General features: G+C 40.9%; 1 protein-coding gene across 1 annotated transcript in view; it reads right to left on the bottom strand.

Annotated features, from left to right (window-relative positions):
• Cog3 (component of oligomeric golgi complex 3) overlaps positions 1-20368 on the bottom strand; it is a 55719-nt gene extending 35351 nt beyond the window's left edge. Inside the window, exons 1-8 of the mRNA XM_038309855.1 lie at positions 20082-20368; positions 12791-12937; positions 8795-8856; positions 7613-7778; positions 6829-6903; positions 5719-5811; positions 4661-4786; positions 2849-2929 (exon numbers count right to left, since the gene is read on the bottom strand). Of these exons, the coding sequence (XP_038165783.1) occupies positions 2849-2929; positions 4661-4786; positions 5719-5811; positions 6829-6903; positions 7613-7778; positions 8795-8856; positions 12791-12937; positions 20082-20255 (924 nt within the window). The 5' untranslated portion in view covers positions 20256-20368. The remainder of the gene's footprint in view (positions 1-2848; positions 2930-4660; positions 4787-5718; positions 5812-6828; positions 6904-7612; positions 7779-8794; positions 8857-12790; positions 12938-20081) is intronic.
• Between the last annotated feature and the right edge of the window lie 1203 nt (positions 20369-21571).

Below are 21571 nucleotides of genomic sequence, written 5' to 3'. Positions count from 1 at the left end.
ATGTCTGTGCACGATGTGACTGGAGAGGACAGAAGAGGGCATCAGATCCCCGGGTACTGGAGTTACAGACGCTTGGTTAGCCACCACCAAGGGGCTGGGAATTGGACACTCTGAAACAGCAGTCAGTGCCCCATCTCTCCATTCCCACCCCCACCCAGTAACTCCTTGTAAGTGCCACTTTGTGCCACTCTAACACACTGACTCAAAAGATATACTTGATATGTCTTTGATCTGTTCTACTAAAATGTTTTCTGGGGGAAAAAATCCATTTTCCCTCCATTAACAGTATTACTCTCGCTAAATCCTCAAAAACACTATTATTCTTTAATATAAAATTTCTGAGACAAAAACAAAACAAAAACAAGACACTGAGCATGCATTCCATTCTTTGTGAGTGTTCTGATCATTTGTAATAGCTAATCATCATTCTTAACAAACATTCCAGTTCTACCTTTGCCTTTCCTATTTAAGAGTCAGACTTTTTCATTTTTATAACCTTAATCTTTTAATCTGGTCATCTTTCCCCAAAATAATTCTTAGTTGTACTTAGGGGGATCTACTTATTGATTTAATATTGATTTAATATTTATTAGATCACTTAGAATGTAATCTGATGTTATAAAAGAGTTTTATCAAAATACTCAGAAAAATTTCCAAATACCATGTAAAAAACTCTAACTCTTACTCTTATTTGAAATGTTCTAAGTTCTAGAACTTTCCATGTCAATGATCTGTCAGTAAATTCTTAAATCAACAACACTACACTTTGCAAAATATTGTTTTGTCTTTCTGATCTAAATAAATCTTTCTCTAACTTTAGTTAACCAATTCTAAGCAATAAATTACACTGAAGAGAACTAACATTTCAAATTTAACTCTCTCCAACCAGGACATGACAGGTTTATCGTCTTTTCAATCTTTCGTGACATTTGTATACTTCTGTCATTTTATTCATCCCCATATTTCCACTAAGATCACTACTAGCTAAGTATTTTATGGTCTCTATCAGTAAAATAAATGCAATCCCATAACATACACTAATTAGTTACTAAACAAATATGGCAAAGTCACAGATCATAGGCAATCATTTTATAGTCAGCCACTACACAAGGCCTTTTATCCACGCCATTTCTTCCGGAATCACATAGTCAATATTGGCTATAGCTAATAGATAACAGAACCAATCAGGCAAAATCCAAATCTCATCACCCTCTTCCTCAGTCTTCTAGATACAAAACCAAGAGTCTTCCATCTGAAAAACACAATCATTGTCCTTTAACTAGCTGACTTTCACGGAAGAGTGTGAAGTCCTGTCAACAAAAGTGTAATACTCCTTCCAGTGACATGTATAAGTTCCAGTTAACTATCTCAGCTGGTATAACATACAAGCACTGGTTTGTGACCATTCCTCCCCGCTTCTAATTTAATCAGGATAAACACACTGACCGCTCCTTTACATACCAGTGCTTCTAAGGAAGTGCGGCAGATAGCTAGCCTTATTCATTATACCATGAGAGCCTCGTCCAGCCCCCACACCTCTCTGGAACGGCTGCACACCTAGCTTGCTGATGAGCCCTCCTCCCTACTTCAGAGTTCTCTTCACTGCAATCCATTTCTTTTAACTGCACCTGTGATCTATAAGATGGCACTCTGACCAAAGCACTCTATTTCAGATAAGTCATGTTTTCTACTTTTCATGAATCAGCCTGTCATGCAACAACACACACTGTCACTTTTCCTTCCTCTTTTCCATACTCTAATAACATCCTACAGTCCAGTTATAATAATTTACAGGGAAGCCCCTCAAATGCACATCTTTCTCATCTCTACAACCTTCCCTTAAAATAGACAACTGTTCTCTGTATAAGCCCCTCAAGTCCACTAGAAATCTGAGCTTGATTTTTTTTTTACATTTATTTAGTGTGTATGCTGGACAGCTTTATGTTAATTTGACATGAGCTAAAGTCATATGAACAGAGGTAGCCTCAATTGAGAAAATGCCTTCATAAGATCAGGTTATTAGCCAGGCGGTGGTGGTATTCGGGAGGCAGAGGCAGGCAGATCTCTGTGAGTTCGCGGCCAGACTGCTATACAAGAGCTAGTTCCAGGACAGGCTCCAAAGCTACAGAGAAACCCTGTCTCAAAAAAAACAAAACAAAACAAAATGATCAGGTTGTTATAGGCAATTCTGTAGGTATTTTCTTAATTAGTTACTGATGGGGGAGGGCCCAGCCCATTGTGAGTGGTGCCACCCCTACGCTGGTGGTCCTGGGTTTTACCAGAAAGCAGGCTGAGCAAGCCAAAGGGAGCAAACCAGTAAGCAGCCCCATCCACGGTTTCTGCATCAGTTCCTGCCTCCAGGTTCCTGTCATGTGAGCTCCTGTCCTGCCTTCCTTTGATGATGAACAGTGCTGTGTCAGTGTGAATGGAATAAACCCTTTCTTCCCCAAGATGCTGTGGTCATGATGTCTCTTCCCAGCGATAGTAACCCTAACTAAGGTGTGTGCTGTGTACACACCCTGCAGGAGTCAGTCCTGTCCTTCACCATGCAGATTCCAGGGCCTGAACTCAGGTCATCGGGCTCAGTAGTAAGCACTTTTACATCTGAGCCATCTTGCCAGATCCCCAAATCTACAGTTTCATCGAGAAACTGCCCAGAACATCACAGGAAGGACAAAGAGACTCCTGCTCTGTAGACTTTAATTGCTCTATCATGTAAAAGGGGCAACACCTTCCTTTCATTCAAGTTCATTCCCTGGAACAAGCAAAAGACTGAGGCACAGGACAACTCCCAAAGGGCTGGCTGAAATTTTTCCTACCAATATTCAATACATGTCAATAGACTTACTCTGATTTTAGGGGCAGCAGCTCGAAATTTCACATAAAATAGTGTGAAGGCATTGTCTGCATTAGGTACTGATGAGGGATCCTGAAGAAACAAGGGGGGAATAGGGAAGAAAGATATTAGCAAACACATAGTTACTCAGAAAAAGGAACATTAACCACTTCATACATCTGCTGCTTGGCCTCCATTCCCACCAAAAGCTTAGGAAAGAAAATCTCAATGAGAGGTTATATGTTAAAATTGTTATAGCTGAGAATTAATGAAGTTAACATCTCTCTCCTTTATAGTTAAATTTTATCCTGTATTACTTGAATTTTGGCAGTAAGTAGAACTGAATCCAGACTTAGATTATTACTTATGGAGTATAAGACACTAGCCAAATTTTCAACATCTCTGACATTCAGTACACGTCCTTGAGAAAGTAAGTTTTGAAATTTCCATTACCTCTTTCTTCTGCCCTAGTAGGGACTGAATCTAAGGCCTAGCACATTCTAGGCACCACTCTATCTCAAAGCAACATCCCCAGACTATCTTTAGTTTGGTTTGGTTTTCCTTTACTTTGAGACAGAACTGAGTTATATAGACTATCTTGAACTCACTACATAGCCCAGAGAGGCCTTGAGCTACTTATCTTCCTGCCTCCATTTCCCAAACAGTATATCCAGCTGAAGAGTGAGCTTAAAAGTAAAATATAGTCTTTATGGGGTTTTTTTGTTTGTTTGTTTGTTTGTTTGTTTTTCGAGACAGAGTTTCTCTGTGGTTTTGGAGCCTGTCCTGGAACTAGCTCTTGTAGACCAGGCTGGCCTCGAACTCACAGAGATCCGTCTGCCTCTGCCTCCCGAGTGCTGGGATTAAAGGCGTGCGCCACCACCGCCCGGCCTTTTTTTTTAATTGGGAAAGAAATATGTTAGTAACCACCCTAGATGGCTCGACTCTTATTTCCTAACCCACTCAGTATGTGTTACTTTTGTACCTAGCATCCACCAATTTGTAAATAATTTTTTCATCATTTTTACTAGTTACTATTTCTAAGTACAATCACTATGATACAAGGACATTACAAGCCCCTTTTTCTACCATACAGTTTCTAATACAATACTAAGCATTAGGTCACACTCAACAGAAATATGCATCCTGCACAATATGGTGGTACATGTCTGTAATCCCAGCATCCAAGAAGCAAGAGAACCACAAGTTCAAGGCCAGGCTGAGCAACACAGCAATACCTTATCTCAAATCCCGTAGGCTGAATGTGTAACTCAGTGACAGAATACTTGCCTGGTGTGTCCAAGGCCCTGGGTATAATTAAGGCACTGTAATAGTTATCCACAGCCAAAGTCATGGATTCTAAGGGTTGACTATATTTGCATGACAAATACAGACAGAAAAAAGTCCAAGAAATATGAACATAACCCAGTACTATTTGATAAAGTATAAAATGAGATAAAAGCTATTCATTACCTGAAACATTCTTTTTAGCTTTCTCATAAAAAGTGTTGACAGAAAATTATTCAAAAATAGTAAAATTGAGTAAGTCTGAGTGATAGATAATTTAAAAAAATTTCCTCCTTTTAAATATTTCCCTTGGTGCTAGGGGTTAAAACCAGGACTTTATAATATAACCAGGACTAGGCAAGGACTCTCTCTACTAATTGGGCTATATGGGATAGTCATATTTCTCTATTATAAAAACTTTAGCATATACTTATTTAATAAGGGTAAAAATTTAATCCTATGCATTAGTTCAGACAAAGGCTGTAGAAGGCAAATCAATCAATATCAAAAGCAAGCAGTCACTAGGGTCTGTTAACTCACCCTTTTAAGTAACTGATTTGTGAGAGTCTGCAGAGTGTTCACAGTGTATGTCTTCATGAGGTGCAAAGCTTTAGAAAGACATTGTTTAAACTTCAGTAAGTATACAGGATAATCTTTAAAATTAGGCTGTAAAACAAAGAAATTTACAAAAGAAATAAATATTAACAACAAGCAAACTTTCACTGAGAACCATGGTGTCCTCTACGCAAAGCTCTGGAGATCATAAGCTCTGTGAAGAAGACACTTGAAAGACTTGGTCGCAGTCAATCCTCTGTGCCTGACACAAAGCAGACTCAGTCAGCAACCCCAGCTGCAAACAAAATCAGTGTCAGAGCCCCACTAGCCCCAAGGCTGGTGCTAAGTAAGACCTACTAGGAACAGAAGGGAGCAAGAGAAAATAAGAAAGCAGAGCATCCTTGGGAGATCAGGAGAGGGCTAACATGAAAGGACTTGTCTTTCTGGGCTCCCCTGGACCCCCACCCTAGTAACTACATTTCCAAAGAGTATCTCGCACACCCATCAATGAACACCTTAAATGTCACACTCTCTTAGGTAGGATACAACAGAATCAAAGAGCCCTTTCCACTCCAGAAGACACTCAGAAGCCGAAGTACTTTGTATAACACTAAGAACAGCAAACAAAAAAAAAAAAAAGAAAAAAGAAAAAGAAAACACTAGTTTTTCTTCAGAATGTACAGATATACAGTCACCCCTCAGCATTCAGACAGCACGAGTTCCAGGACCCCAAAGGATATACCAAATGAGCATCCTCCCTTATACATCATCACCAAGTTACTTATGAGACTAATGTAATGTAAATGCTATAGAGACAGCTATTACGCTATATCATTCAGGGAACAACGGCAAGAAAAGCAGGCTGTGTGTTCAGTACAAACAAAACAAATGGTTCTTTATGATCTTTGTGATGTACAAGGGGTTGAATCCACCTAAGAAAGCCATACAAAGAGCTGACTATACTTTTTCCACTGGAAAAAAAATAACTGTGTAAGTGATATAGCAGAAATGTTAGTATTTTAAAATATAAAAGTGTGACTTACATGAGATGAAATGTATGTTATACAATCATCTAACTTGGCCAGCATAGGGATAAATCCTTCACTATTCACAGACAACGTGGGAGAATTCAGTTTCTTCAAGCAAAGGAAAAGAAACAATTAACAACAAAAAAAGGAAACATTAAAAATTATTAACTAGAATTAACATATTTCTTTTCAAATGTAATAGGGTACTTTTAGGCCAATGAAACAGCCTTTACAATCACTAAAATATCCTCAACTGTGTTCATATATAACAACCTAGTAAGTGTCAAACTAGTGGGAAAAAAAAAGGCAGACAAGAACCCAGAAGTGTTTTTACTACGCTGCTGTGCAACACTAAACTGAACTAATACATCACAGTTCCGGATGATCCACTTTCTACCACTTCACAACATATACCCTGTCTACATCTGGACACTGGCCACGTTCTTATGGTTAAGGGGTTAACTAGCACTCACAGCCTTTGCTGAGCATACTTACGGGGGCCTGGGTTCAATTTCCAACACAAAAAAGAAAAGCCAACTATTACTAGCCATTTATTCTGTCTTGATACAGAAGTGGTTTACCAATGAACCAATTCCCACAACATCCCACGTCTAAATGGCTGCCAGCTTTACTTTTATGTCTTTAATATTAAGCTATAATTATAATTATTTTAATAATTTAATAAATGATTTACAAATAATTATGACTAACTTACAAGTCAGAAACGTAAAAATATAGTTTACCCAGGAGCCTTTATTATCTGCCTTATGAGGACTATATGCTTCTTTAAACTGAACATCAGTGGCTTAGAAACGTGTGGACAGTATGATAGAAATGCAGCACAGCAAGACTTAAACTGAACATTTATTATCCTAATTTTTACAGCTTATAGGAAAGATTCTAAAACAGGAAATCAACGAAGAGATCCAGTAACAATAACACAACTGAAGAAAACCTCCTGAAACCCACGTGGAAAGTTCTGAACTGAAATGATACCCTGCTGAAGTCAGAGACTCCGTCAGCAAACAACTATTAAGTTTGCACATCACTTTATATTCCTGAAGATTGCCACAAAAGGGAAATACAAAATATCACTAACTTTTCAGAAAAGCACAAAGCACTTACTGTGTTAATCGTCTCCAACTCATTAAAATAGGACAGCTTCTGTTGGAGGTGCTCAGCAAGATCAGCAAGTTCCGACTCACATTTTAAAGAGAAAAGCCAATTATTATAAAAATACACCAACTGGTACCCTAAAGTCAAAATTACTTTGAATAGAGTTATATTTGAAATTGAAGTTTAAACCAGATATAAGACTTCAGAATCATGCTCGAGTATTTCTGTACCCATGAACAAAAGGAGACAATAATTAGTATCATATGATCTTTTATAAAAATAAGTGCCTGTCTTTTAAAAGACACACAAAAATACAGAGAAAATTCTGAAATATAGTTACTTCAATGTTCTATCTGCAACTCACAAGTTTAAGAACAACCTCTTCACACAGCTGATTAAAAACAAAAACCCTTCAAGGCCAGCCTGCTCTATAGAGTGAGTTCTAGGGTAGTCAGGGCTATACAGAGAAACCCTGTCTTTAAAACAAAACAAAACCAAAAAAAGCAAAAAAACAAAAAGAAAACCACCAGTAGTGCAATCAGTCTGCCTATCTGAGAATGTCAGCAGTAGTGGACAGAGCAAACCAAGCAGGGCTCTGCCGCTGCACTAGCAGACCAAAGCCGGGAAGTCCGCCTCCGGCTCTGCTCCCTATTCAACAATCTGCACGTTCAGCACAGTCTAGCACAGAGCGGCCTTCAGCATCTACCCAGAGAAATTAAAGAAATTAAAATTAAATAGTGGTCATCTATTTAAAATTAACCACCAGTCCTCTCTCCCTGTCATTCCCAATTACCTGTTCTTTTAGGAGCTGTTCACAGGCTTCATGAAGAGTTCCCGTCTTATTGGACACAAAAAGGTACTGCTTCTGCAGTGACTCCAGATGCTGGAGGGCACTGTTCACATCGTTCAGGATAGCATCGCACTGTTCCTGAAACCCAGACAAGTAATCCCTCATCTGTCTAGAAAACAGAACCAAGAGGGGATTGGCAATAATATTTTCCCCCAATAGGTAGAGTTAATAAACAATACAGTCTCAACCTTTCCAAAATCACAAATTTCTGGTGGAAAATCTGACTTATTCTTTACTCAGATTTACAGTAAAAGCTAGCCCATAAACTACTCCAAAGCTTAGGAAGACGAGTCACTGACACCACAAGCAATAAAAGGAATTTGCCTTAGAGCCACAATCTGGTTTCCTGCATGAGAGTCAATAAATTACAGGCATCAGCCTTCAAAGACACCAGGATATCCCAAGGCAGCAAATAAGGTTACTCCTTCAGATACCTGCCACCTCTAAAGACATGATGCGAAAAAAATTTAAAGACTAGAAGTCCAAACCGCAGCTCTAGCAAAGTCCAAATGACACTGGTAGTTAATGTGACCAAGCCTCAAGCTGGCCATTTGTAAAATGGGAATGATAACGTTTCCTTGAAGATGTGCTACAGATAAAGTAGGATTATACATCCATAGCACGCTGCCTAGCAATAATGGCTATGACTATGCCAAGCAATGCACATCTTTAATCCCACCACTTGGAAGGCAAAAACAGGCAAATGTCTGTTAGTTTGAAGCCAGCTTGGTCTACACTGTGACTTATAAGACAGCCCATCTTGAAAAAGAAAAACAAAAAGAAATAATGGCCCTACACAAATGTTAACTGAACGTCAATGTGGAACCGCATAATCTAAACCTGGAGAGAAACTGCATATGGTATCATTCTTCCCCTATCAGCATATGCTAACATACTCAATCTACACGGCCACCCCTAAGGTCCTCCATGGATGTTTTCCTGACACACAAACACCTCACAGAATTCCCATACAACTTCTTGATCCAAGTTCTTCTGCAGTTCTTTTTCTAAAATCACTTATAACCCCAATCCTCACCCTAGCTAGTATTAAGGAAATTCTTGATAACTTGAGATGGCTATGATGTAAAAATCAGGATGTCCAACAAATAAAGGACCCACACATACCTATATTTAGTTCCTTCATCCTGATCCATCTGAGTTTGCAGCTTTGCAAACCATGAGAAAAACTGGAAAATAAGAGGATTATTCTGTCAATCAAACTAAAAGAGGTAAGCGGAAAGTGATTACATGGTAGAGTACAAGTTAAAGGGCGGGCATCACCTAACTAACTCTTATTTCTAGGGCTCAGCCACTAATAATTAGCTCTGAGTTTTAATATATACATACAAAACATCTATATACCAGGAAAAGCAAAAGATATTAAAAGCACCGGTCATTTTCGAAGTCAAGTAAGGAGGAGTATTAAAGACACATATGGGGCTGGAGAGATGGCTCAGTGGTTAAGAGCACTGCCTGCTCTTCCAAAGGTCCTGAGTTCAATTCCCAGCAACCACATGGTGGCTCACAATCATCTGTAATGCGGTCTGGCACCCTCTTCTGGCCTGAAGGCATACACACAGACAGAATATTGTATACATAATAAACAAATATTTAAAAAAAAAAAAAAGACACATATGAAGAAAATAAATATTTCTTCTTAAGAAACTAATACCTGGCTCTTAGTTTGCCAAATTTGAAGAATTATCATAGGGCTTTGGGTAGGTATTAATATTAATGTCACCTAATAAGAATGGTGAGCATATAAACTTGAAAATCACACAGTGGATTAAGGATATGGACTTTGGGGAGGCTGCAGAGATGGCTCAGTGGTTAAGAGCACTGGTTGCTCTCCGGAGGACCTGATTCAGTTCCCAGCATCTCCCATGATGGTTCACAACTGTCTGTAACTCTAGTTCCTGGGGATCCAATGCCTTCTGGCTTCTGACGGCACCAGGCACATAAGTGGTACACAAACATACATGCAGGCAAACAAAACATCTACTCACATAAAATAAAAATAAAAAGGAATATGAATTTGAGGCTGTTACCTGCCCCTACACCAATGTTATAGAAATCTTTCATCATTTAAAAATAGATAAAACCTGGCATGGTCATACATGCCTGCTATACCAGTGCTTAGAAAGCTGAAGCAAGAGGATCACAAGTTCAAGACCAGCCTGAACTACATCACTGGGGAAAGAAAGGGGTGTGGGGCAGAGAGAGAAGAAAAACAAAACAAAAAACAGATAAGAGGGTTAATTTAAATGAGAAATTTTGGGGATGATAAAAATATTTTATATTTTAGCTAGGTATGGGGCACACACCTGTAATCTTAGCACTTTGAAAGTAGAGAAAGGAAGATAAGCTCCAAAACCAGCCAGGGCTACATCATATAGTTCAGGTGGTGGTTTGAAAGAAAATGGCCCTTCCAGGCTCACGGGGAATGGCACTATTAGGAGGAGTGGTCTTTCTGGAGTAGATGAGGCTTTGCTGGAGGAAGTATGTCACTAGGGGGTGGGCTTTAAGATCTTAGTGGCCCACTATCTCTTCCTGCTGCCTGCTGATCCAGATGTAGAATTCTCAGATACCTCTCCAGCACCATGTCTACCTGCATTTCTGCCGTGCTTTCTGCCATGATAATGGGAAACCTCTGAACTGTAAGCCAGCCCCAACTAAATGTTTTGCTTTCTAAGAGTTGCCACAGTCATGGTTTCTCTTCACAGCAATGAAACCCTAAGAAAGTCAGCCTATACTACACAAGACTCCATCTCAAAATGCAAAACAAAAACAGCACAGCACTTGGGAGGCAGAAGCAGGTGGATCTCTATGAGTTCTAGGTCAGTCTTGTTCCAAGACAGCTAGAACTGTTCCACAGAAATACCCTGTCTTGAAAAAAACAAAAACAGGTTCATATCAGGTTCATATCTTGATAGAAGTATAGCAGTATGTACACTCATTAAAACTCATCTGGCTGACACTTAAAGTGAGTAAATTTCATCATATATAAATCATAACCTACATATTAAGTACTTCAAGCTGTTACAGAGATATGCAAGTATAAATTTAATACAGAAGCTTGTGTTTTCACAGAAGGAGAACTATTTTAGTAAGAGAGAATAATCAGTAAGAGTGGAGGAAGGAAGGTGGGGAGAGAGGAGAGAGAAGGAAGGGAAGAGCACAGTACAGTAGCATCATATCAAAGCGCCGTGCTGAAATCTGCTTGTTTGCAGACTAAGGTAATGTGGAAGGGAAAAATGACTGTTTCAAACAGTATAATGGCATTCACAGACACAGAACATAATCACCATCTCTCTCAAAGTGGAAGTCAATGTCAAGGGTGTGCAGGCTTGTCATCTAACTTGGCTAACATTTTCTACTCATTTATTGTGTGCTTGCTATATCTACATGTGTTATTTAATTCTCATAAAAATCATAGAATATAGGTATATAATCATACTTGTTTTAAAGACTCAGAAACTAAAGTCCCAAAAAGGTAAGTAACTTGCTGAAACTCACAATGATGGTAAATAGTGGAGCCGACAGCAGGAGCACATGTGGGTTGGCCTAACTACAGCAGGAGCACATGTGGGTTGGCCTAACTACAGCAGGAGCACATGTGGGATCAGCCTACCTACAGCAGGAGCACATGTGGGGGCAGATGTGGGTCAGCGTAACTACAGTAGGATCAGCCTAACTATAGCAGGATCAGAAGTAGGTCGACCTAACTCTACAACAGGAGTAGACGTAAATCAACCTAACTCTACAACAGTAGACGTGAATCAACCTAACTCTACAACAGGAGTAGACGTAAGTCAGCTTAACTCTACAACAGAAATAGACGTAGGTCCACCTAACTCTACAAGAGGAGTAGACATAATTTCTACAAGAGTAGATGTGAATCAACCTAACTTTACAACAGGAGAACACATAGGTCAGCCTAACTCCAGCAAGAGCTCTCCTTTGCTTCCCTTACTGCCTCTTTTGACTTATAATGCATGCAATTCAGTATATCTGCTTTATGTTTCATTTGGAAATGCCTCTCCTTTAACTCCTTTTTTGTCTTTGTTTTTGTCTTAGAGACAGAGCCTATGTACTATGTAGCCCGGGATGCCCTTGAACTTGCTATATATATCCAGACTGGCCTCAAACTGGTGATCCTCCTGTCTCAGGCAGCTCTAATTCTCACCTGCAAGTACTAACCAGGCCCAACCCTTCAGAGTTCCAAGGATCAGATGAGATCAGTGTGTTCAGGGTGGTACAGACATAGAGAGCTCGAACTCTCTTAACAAATCAGAAAGAATAAACAGGGAAGCATCTATAGAAACTGTTACACATTTAGGTTTGTAATTAGCAGTAAGGAAATAGCAAAATGCAGGCTAAATTACTAATTTGCATCTAAAGAAAGCATTTAGGATTTTAAGAATTACAGCAACAAAGTAGAGAAAGATGTTTATATGTGCATCTAGATGTATATATTTTTATAAAAATTTATTCTTATCTTTTTAAAAATTATTTTATCTGTGTGAGGTTTTGCTGTGTGTATGTCTATGTACTATGTGTATGCCTGGTGCCCACGGATGTCAAAAAGAGAGCTTCACATCTCCTGGAAATGTGAGAAGCTGGGTGGTGATGGCACACACCTTTAATCCCAGCACTTGGGAGGCAAAGGCAGGCAGATCTCTGTGAGTTCAAGGCCAGCCAGAGCAAGTTCCAGGACAGCCAGGGCTACACTGAGAAACCCTGTCTCAAAAAAACCAACCAACCAAACAAACAAACAAACAAACAAACAGCTCTTAGCAACCCAATGTGGGTGCCAGGAAGAGCGCCGGTACTTTTAACCACTAGGCCATCTCTCCAGCCCCGTTAGTTACTCTATTACTTTTTATCATATTTTTATTTTATTGCCAATATAATTAGACAATGTGGTGGTCTGAATAAGAATGCTCCTCCCCCACCCCCAGATTCAAAGATTTGAAAGTTTGGTCACCAAGGAGGTAGGGGACCAGGAACTGCATTCAACCTTCCTAGAGCTCTAGAATGCCAATGCTTGCGCTGAGGCAGACATTTTTACTGAGACATCTAGAATAATCTAATGTCCCTAGGAAAGATGGTACCATTTACCTGTTGTGCAGTCTCAATTCTTTCCTCTTTCATCTCTAAGGAAGCGAAGCCCTTCAAGAGGATGTCTTCTGTAGATTCGGGCACCACAGCAGTCAGTTCAATGGGCAGTGACTGGGATGCTAAGCTGCAGATGTCTTCAATTGGGAGCTTGAAAAAGAAAGCAACAGACTTTAACTTGAAAAGTTTCCTAAATCAACTCAATTGTTTGAAAACTCTTGTTTTCAAAGAGAAAGGAATATTTCCTTGAAACCCTCTGAGATCAGGATATGTCACACAGTACTAAGAATCTCCACTGCCCTCTTTGGGATAGACGCCACTCAAGATGTGAACAGGACACCCATGTCAGCGATCCAACAGGGGCCTGAGCCTACGTAGAACCACCTGAACTTGTGTAAACCACCATTCGACAGAAGGAGACCTGCGTGCTGCTGCAAATAGTATGTTCTCTGCAGGATCCAACACAAAGGCCTGACCAACCGACAAAATTAACACATCATACTCATTAAACAACAAACTACCTCCTCCTACCACCTTCACCCATGGTACCCCACCTACCACCTCGCCTACACTGGCACACTGTGAGATTCAACGGCAGACAAGAGACTCGGAAGAATCTCAGCGTTTCTATCAGCTCCACAAGAGCCCAGGGACAAGGCCTCCCTGTAACACCAACACAGCACTCTCTGTCCCCACCACTAACGAAGCTTGAGCTCTGTATTAATTCACCTGAAGTCACTTATCAGACAAGCTGTTTTTAGAACTAAAAGAAACTGGAAGCAGGTGGTAGAGAAAGCAACAGGGCCCACTGTTAGGTTCAATCCTACGTTTCAGTCCTCAGCTCATGGTATTTAAAGTCTCCCAACATAAGACATGACTCAAAGCCTTAGGAAACTGCTTTCTCTCTAAATGCAGACATTCCATCTGAAGACAGGGTTGTTTTTTTTTTAAGTTGAAATAAGCTCAATGCAAATATCCACTAGTAATCTAGAAACAAGGTTACAACTGTGCTCACACGGGGCTACACTTCACGGTAAACACTAAAGTGGAGCCTGGTTGAAAGCCTCTTGCTAGTGTACAAGCTGGGTGGCACCGGGGAAACTCATGACTCTATCCCTCCATTTCTCCTCTACGCATACAGATCCAGCAGCCACACCACGACTACCGTGAGGAGCAGAAAAGAAAGCACTGGCTTCTCCAAGTAACTGCAAACAACAGCCAACAACAGCAAACACGATCAGGAGGGTTCTTGTACACAAATGAGTCAGACCCAGAGCCAGGAGGGTCCCAGTCAGATGCAAATGTCTGACTTATCGGGACATCACAATGCATATAAACTCTTGCTGAAAGTAATACACCCTGATGTAAAAGTGCTGTGGCCCAGCAAGAACTAATGTTCTCAAACTCAGGGAATCTATCCTGAGGCTAAAGTGTCACCAGCAACTGTGTGCTGCCATTAAGGGTTCTGAAGACAGAACTGTAACTGAGATAAACAACACCTACACCTGCACTGTGGAAGCACCCCAATTAACCAAGGAGCCATCACACACACACACACACACACACACACACACACACACACACACACACCGAGACAATGCTGCATGTAGAACACTTCATAAGACCTACAACATAGTAAATATTCAATAAAATTGAACTACTGACATTAGAAGTACTTTTTTATATTTCCTATTAGTAGCAATCATAGTTCTTTATTACTCTCCTATTTAGGAGCTGGGACAGAATAAATGTATTGATCTGAATCTACAGTGCCTCTTGAGAACAGAATAGTAACTAAGCTGTCTCTGCAGTACTGTGTTAGTAGTGAAAGTTAGTTCTGCAACAAGAGATCACGGGAGAAAAGAAAAAGAGTAAGAGAGAAAAAAAAAGAGATCACGGGAGGTAGGTAGAGGTAAAGGGGAAGCAGTAACGTAAGCAGTAGAAGGTCAGTAAGATGTAAAGGGAAGATGCAATGCCTCCAACTCGGATTGGACAAACATCCCAGCAAACATGCAGGCCTACACCTGGATAAAGAGACAGAAATCCATGTTTCTTGCACACAAACATGCAAAAGCCAAATAATTCACAAACGCTAAGTATTCTTTTTAATTATTATGTTTATTTAGCATTTGTGTGTGACTTCATGTGAAGGTCAGAGGACAACTTAAGTCAGTTCTCTCCTTCCACCGTGTAGGTCCAGAGACTGAACTCAGGTTCAAGCCACTTGACCAAAAAGACTTTCACACACAAAACCATCTTGACAGCAAGCATTAAGTATTATTAAATACATCATAGCTCAGGCTCCAGAATAACTATGCAAAATTAAACCCGGGGGAAAGGTTGAAGAGATAGCTCAGTGGTTACAAGCACTTGTTGCTCTTGCAGAAGACCTGGGTTCAATTCCCATTACCCACAGGGTGGTATACAACCGTCCATAACTCCAGTTCCAGGGGACCTGATATCCTCTTCTGGCCTCTGTGGGCACTATGCACAAACATAGTACACAGTATACATGCAGACAAAGCATTCACACACATAAAATAAAACAAATCAAACTGGAGAAAGATGGACACTTCAGTGAAAGTCAAATATTGACTCCCTTTGTGGGAGACCGGGGGGAAGGGAATAACAAGCACCATGCAAGTGGCTAAAAAGAATTCTAGAATTGGTTTGTCACCAACCGCTAAGGACTAGAAGGTAGGTGGAAGCATCTGAAAGCCACTGACTTAGGAAGAAGCCACACCTACTCACACAAACTCCTAGAGAGCTGTGGGCACGTATGTGAACAAGGTGGTACCAACCTGGATACTACTTCATGGAAAGCAGGGCACAAAGCCCACCTAAGCCCTTTCTCCCCAAGAAACAAAAACCTTAGGCCACTGGATGGGGCAAGGGGCAGCAACGTCTGTCAGCTATGAAACACAGCACCCCATTATAGCTGGGAAAAGGGAAAAGAAAAAAACTTCCACTCTGGACAACAGACAAGAAACCATACAGGACCCAGGACATCAGAGGAGTCTCCTGCAGCTAAGAGAAACATACACAACAACAAAGTCCCACCTCCAAGACCCAGGGACAAAGGATCTGCCTAAGACTGAGGCTGGACCTGGACAGCAGAAAACTCTCAACTATTTCAAACAATCAAAATTCTAATATTTATATCTTCTTTGGTTGCTAAGTCTTTACAATGATATTTTTAAGTGTACCGTGCATTAATTTTTGTCATTTCAAATGGACCCAAGGAGTCATAGACATGTGCTCAGTTTAAACTAAAAATGTTATTTTCTAAATTACTTTGCCAGATAAAACTCTAGATCTATGAGAAGCTACTCAAGATATTCCAGATATTCTATAATCTAATCATGAATAAATAGATCATATTTATCCAAGAGCAATCAATTTGATTATTTTGAGCACAACTACTAATTAATTTTCAATCATAAGATCTTTAATTATGGGGATGGAGAAATGGCTCAGCAGTTAAGAATAGCAGTTCAGTTCCCAGCACCAATGGCAGGTGGTATACACCCAGGAAGCATATAGATCCAGATCAATAAATTTAACTCCAGTTCCAGGGACTCCAACACCCTCAGCTAGCCTCCATGGACAGACACTCTCATGCACAAACGCACACAAACACATGTATGTATATATAATTAAAATATACAGCCAGGCACCGGTGGTAGCGATTGCCTTTAATTCCAGCATTTGGGAGGCAGAGGCAGATGGATCTTGAGTTCAATGCCAGCCTGGTCTACTGAGTGAGCTCCAGGACAGTCAGTGCTACTAAGAGAAACTTGTCTCTAAAGACAAAACAATAATAATTATAATAATATCTAAAAGTATTTTTTTAAAAAGTTTTAAACTTTAAATACAAAAAGCAGGAAAGTCCCTGTCCCTTTACTCTTTGTTATTTTGTTGTTGTTGTGTTTTTGTTTGGTTTGGTTTGGTTTTTCAAGATAGGGTTTCTCTGTAGCTTTGGAGCCTGTCCTGGAACTAGCTCTTGTAGACCAGGCTGGCCTCGAATTCACAGAGATCCGCCTGCCTCTGCCTACTAAGTGCTGGGATTAAAGGCGTGCACCACCACCACCCGGCCCCTTTACTCTTACTAATAAGAAACTATTTTCTCTCAAACTAAATAGGAAAGAAACTACAATACAACCACTTTAAAGAAATAGTAATTTTAAAAAGAAATATTTTAAATACTTAAAGAAAACTTTTAAAAGTAATTTTAAATAATAATTTTAGCAATTTTAACAGCATAAGAGAAAACTTATGTCCCGCTAAGTTCTTTTCACAATAGCAGAACTAGAGTGGCAAGTCAAAAGGGGCGTGGCAGTGTCCCCATCCTGCTGCTTCTGACTTCTCACTCACTGCCCCGGCTTCAGGAGAGCAGACACACCACCGACAGACAAGAACACAGGTTGCTGGCCATGTTGGAAAGCTATCGTACGGCCTATACAAATGGACATGAGCCTACTACATAATAGTTACAATAAACCACCCAGCATTACTTCACCAGCTGAGCCAATCCCGGAAAAGACAAATGTCCCTTTCTCTCACCAGCCTTATTTCTTAGGAAATCCTGGACTGGAGAAAACAACTCTTAGAATCAACTGGATCAATCCATTCCCCAACTGAACTGACAATCCTTTCTCTATTTAGAGCACATCACTGGAGGCTCAGAGCCTTCCAGGGACCAAAACACTTTCTTCCTCTCTTCAGTCTTAGTGACGCCTAAACTAGCTCAAGATTCTAATCTATGCTTTTAAAACATTCATTGTTTGAAAGAGATCACATGAATAATGTAAAATTAGCAAGGAGCTTGCCATGCCCTGCTTCTGCACATGACTGCTTTACATTTTCACAACTCCCGGTAAGACAAGCATCTATTTTATAACAAAGAAAACAGAAGCATACAGAAGTTAATTATCATGACCGAAGTCACACACCTACAAGAACACAACAGCTATGGCAGTAAATTACAGACAGATTTCAAGGTAAATTAATTTAGCACTTCAACAAGAATTACTTAGCAGAAAGAAAAAGATTCTCACTGTTTTAAGAAAATTTGTCTCAATTACAGGAAACCATTCTACTGCAAATTCTTTTACCTAATGCAATATACATACAAATATCTCTTTTTTTTAAAAAAATGCAACTTTCAAAGGTAAGGAATTTTATTACATATTTTTCATTTTGTATGTGTGTGTTTTGCCTGCTTGTATTTGCACATGCATGTTTAGTGCCCAGAGGTCAGAAGAGAGAACTGGAGTTACAGGTATGTTGTGACCCACCATATAAGTGCCAGGAATTGAACCTGTGTCCTCTGCAAGAGCACAAAGTGCTTTTAACTGCTGGGCCACCTCTCCAGTCCCAGGAGAGCTTTATTATAGGTGAGAAAGCTGCTTTCTAAAGATACTAACATCTTTATGATGTTTACTGAGCATTAGCTGAACACCAACTAGACCACTAAATAGGTCCAGTTCCAATGGATCAGGAAATTATTTATTGGAATGTTACAGAAGTTGATGGAAATATGCCAGTTAGACAAATTAAAACAGATGCATTCTTTTTTCAACAACGAGGTTATCCCATCAGACAGAGAACACTTTAGTATGGGGAAACGAAAGCAATGAAGACATGCTCCTCCAAGATCCCGAGGTCGGTGTCAAGACTCTAAAACTGACCTCCTCGAATACGCGGACTTGCTAAGTGCATCCTCTGGCCATGATCGTAGGCTGTTCTTCCCAATGCTAGAACGCTACTGACTTAGCCTTTCCCAGGCTGGCTTCCTGTTTCCATGCCAGTTCTCACGCTAGGCTGTCATCTCCTTTAAATGGCCTCCTCTTCACTTTTACGTCTGCCCGTACTTTTAGGCCTCCATAAAAGGGCATGCCCTCATCCGCTCTAGTTCCACCATCCTATTTTATTTTTCTGATAGAATGAATGGATCACCATCTGACCCTTCTTGGTTTGTTAGTCTGGTTTTTTTTTTTTCTTTTATGATAGGCGCATGATCTCCACAATTTTATGTCAACTCCCCGAGGCTGGAAATTTCACCTCACCTATTTTGTTTCTACCCATAATTCCTACCACAGTGGGGACACATGTGGCAAAATGAGTTAAATGACAACGTGACATCATGATGAGTATTGCTGCATAAATAAGGAAGAATGGTGCAAAACAGTAACATTGACACACAGATTATAAACAGACTGGGAAATACATAAACCAGTGTCTGGGCTGAGGATATTAAGCCTGTGGTACAGTGCTTAGCCAACAATGAGTGGGAAAGTCCTCTGTTTAATCCCCAGCAACACACACACACCACACCTACCTATAATTCGGGACATAAAACACAGCCAGGTCAAAGAACTTTCCACTGGCTCCCTCGTTTACTCAGATCTATTTCCTGCAAGACATCCTGGAGGCAGGCAGGTAAACGCACCTATGAACACCGATTTTTCCGGCACAGCACACAAAGGTGCTGAGACCATTTCTACCTCACACCTCTATACAGTGTGAGGGCAAAGGTGAAAATGCCAAATTCAGTCTGCGTTTGGACAGAATTCCAAATTGAATGGAAAGTAATGCCTCCAGCATCAAAAACAACCACCGCTGCTAATAAAATAACCCCAAATCTAGGCATCGAAACAAGAAGAGCCTGTCGATCATCTAAACAGTTCGTAAGAAGTACTCTTACCGTTATTAACTATACAGAATCACACAAACGGTACCATGCACACTGCCCTAGTGGTTAAGAGGATTAAAATGTTGATACTAAAACCCAAAAGTACTACTTAACAACCGAGTCAACTTGCAAAAAGAATTACTTTTTATTGCTTTGCTATAGATTAAATAAATCTCATCTCCCATAACCTACACCAAGAGTTCACAGCTTGGTGAGTGATGAATGAAGCTGTCACTCGGGGCCAATTCTGATCCCCTCTAAGTGTCCCTTCGCCCCCGGGAACAAGATGACTCCGGACGCAGTAATACAGACTAGCTGGACTCCCGAGCACAGCACCTCAGGCTCATGGGAAGCGAGGCTACCCTGACACTGGAAGATCTGGAGCAGGACGCTCGGGGCAAGCAAGGCTCAGGCCAACCGTCCCACGCCCCGGCGGGGGAAGGCGATGCCCTCGCGTGGACGTCCTGGCAGGGCCAGCCGGGGTGGCCGGCTGACATCAGGGGACACGCAGGCCCCTCCCGCAGGATCCGCCACGGTGGCTCGGGAGGACAGGCCAGATCCCCGCACGGGGCGGCCGGCCCGGTGCCGCCCTCGCCTCACCTCGGCGGGCACCGGCAGGTTCTCCACCGCCGCCTTCAGCTCCAGCACCGAGTCCGTCTGCCTGTCTGTCAGCGGCGCCACCGAGTCGGATCTCCAATCCCAGAGGGACAGCTTCTCGCGGGCGTCCCGCTCGGCCGCCGACTCCGGCAGCAGCAGCAGCGCCGCCTCCGCCATCCCCGCCGCCCTGGGCCCCTCAGCAGCACAGAACCGGACCCCGTCAGGCAGAACCGGGCACTTCCGGGAGGACCGAGGCTTCCAGCGCCGCAGCGGCGGCGGGGCGGACCCGAGCGCCCTGACCCCGGAAACGCTTCCCCGGCGTGGGGGCGGGACTAAGGCCAGAACAGACGTGGCTTTCGACCGAGTGTAAACATTTCCGGTTGGAATGTACAGGGTAAAAGACTGGCGTGGGCGGAAATTGGTTTGCCCCTACCGGAAGTCGATTCCTCAACATCAATAACTTTATTGTTTTGTGTTGTTGAGGTTTTTGCTTGTTTTTTTTTTTTTTTTTTTTTTTTTTTTTTTTTTTTTTTTTTTTTTTTTTTTTTTTTTTTTTTTTACCAAGTGTGGTAAGTCACCCAACAGATAGGAGAACTGATGAACTTCAAAGATCTGCCGCTTCTTCGCTGTCAGATGGGTAGTGATTTCCATGTTGACATAGCAACCAAGAGCACAAATTTTTCAAATATGCAACTTCCCTTTTAGAAAAACTAGTTGTGGAGACACAGATTCAAAATCATACATATCATTAATAGTATCGAACAACGAAAACAATCCCTAAACAGTCAAGATTGAAGAACTGGATCCAAAGACGGAACTGGGGAAAAAAAAAATCTGTCGTTTAAATCCTAATAGACATTTGGACAGCTAAACAAATGATATTGGATCAAGCCTACATAATTGAATAAATACACTTTATCAATATATAAACTGAGTATATACTAATATAAGCAAAAGTGGGCAAATAAATTAAAAAAGGGACACTTTTTAAATTACCAAAGAATTATTTTAAAAAATAGAAAAAATAGGAAAATAGAAAGTCATCATTAGGACATCACAGTAATAACTGTAGCAGTCAGGATAAAACGGTGGACACTCAGAGGAGCTGACAGACGTTCCAGAAGAAATGGCAATTAGCATAGTTCCAGATAATCTCTCCAAGGTATTTACCAATAAAAATTAGAGGAAGTCGAGCGTGGTGATACACACCTGAAAACTCAGTACCTGGAAGACTGAGGCAGGAGGATTGCAACATGTTCAAGGCAAACCCAAGCTAATAGAAGACCTTGTCTTCAAAAAAGTAGGGGAGGGAGTTGAGGGAATAATGGCTTACAGTGGTAGACACCGTCTTAACCATGTGATCTAACTCAGCATCATTTCCATGAAATTCCTGGGTGGATGAATGTCCTTCTGTGACAGTCTTACCAAAAATACAAACCTAATTCTTGTTGTGGAATATTACTTTAACTATGTAAAGATGTATTACATTTGTT

The sequence above is a fragment of the Arvicola amphibius genome, chromosome 13 (assembly GCF_903992535.2).
Source record: "Arvicola amphibius chromosome 13, mArvAmp1.2, whole genome shotgun sequence".
Taxonomy (NCBI): Eukaryota; Metazoa; Chordata; class Mammalia; order Rodentia; family Cricetidae; genus Arvicola; species Arvicola amphibius.
The sequence above is the reverse complement of the archived record's forward strand: the minus strand, read 5'-3'. Positions and strand labels throughout refer to the sequence as shown.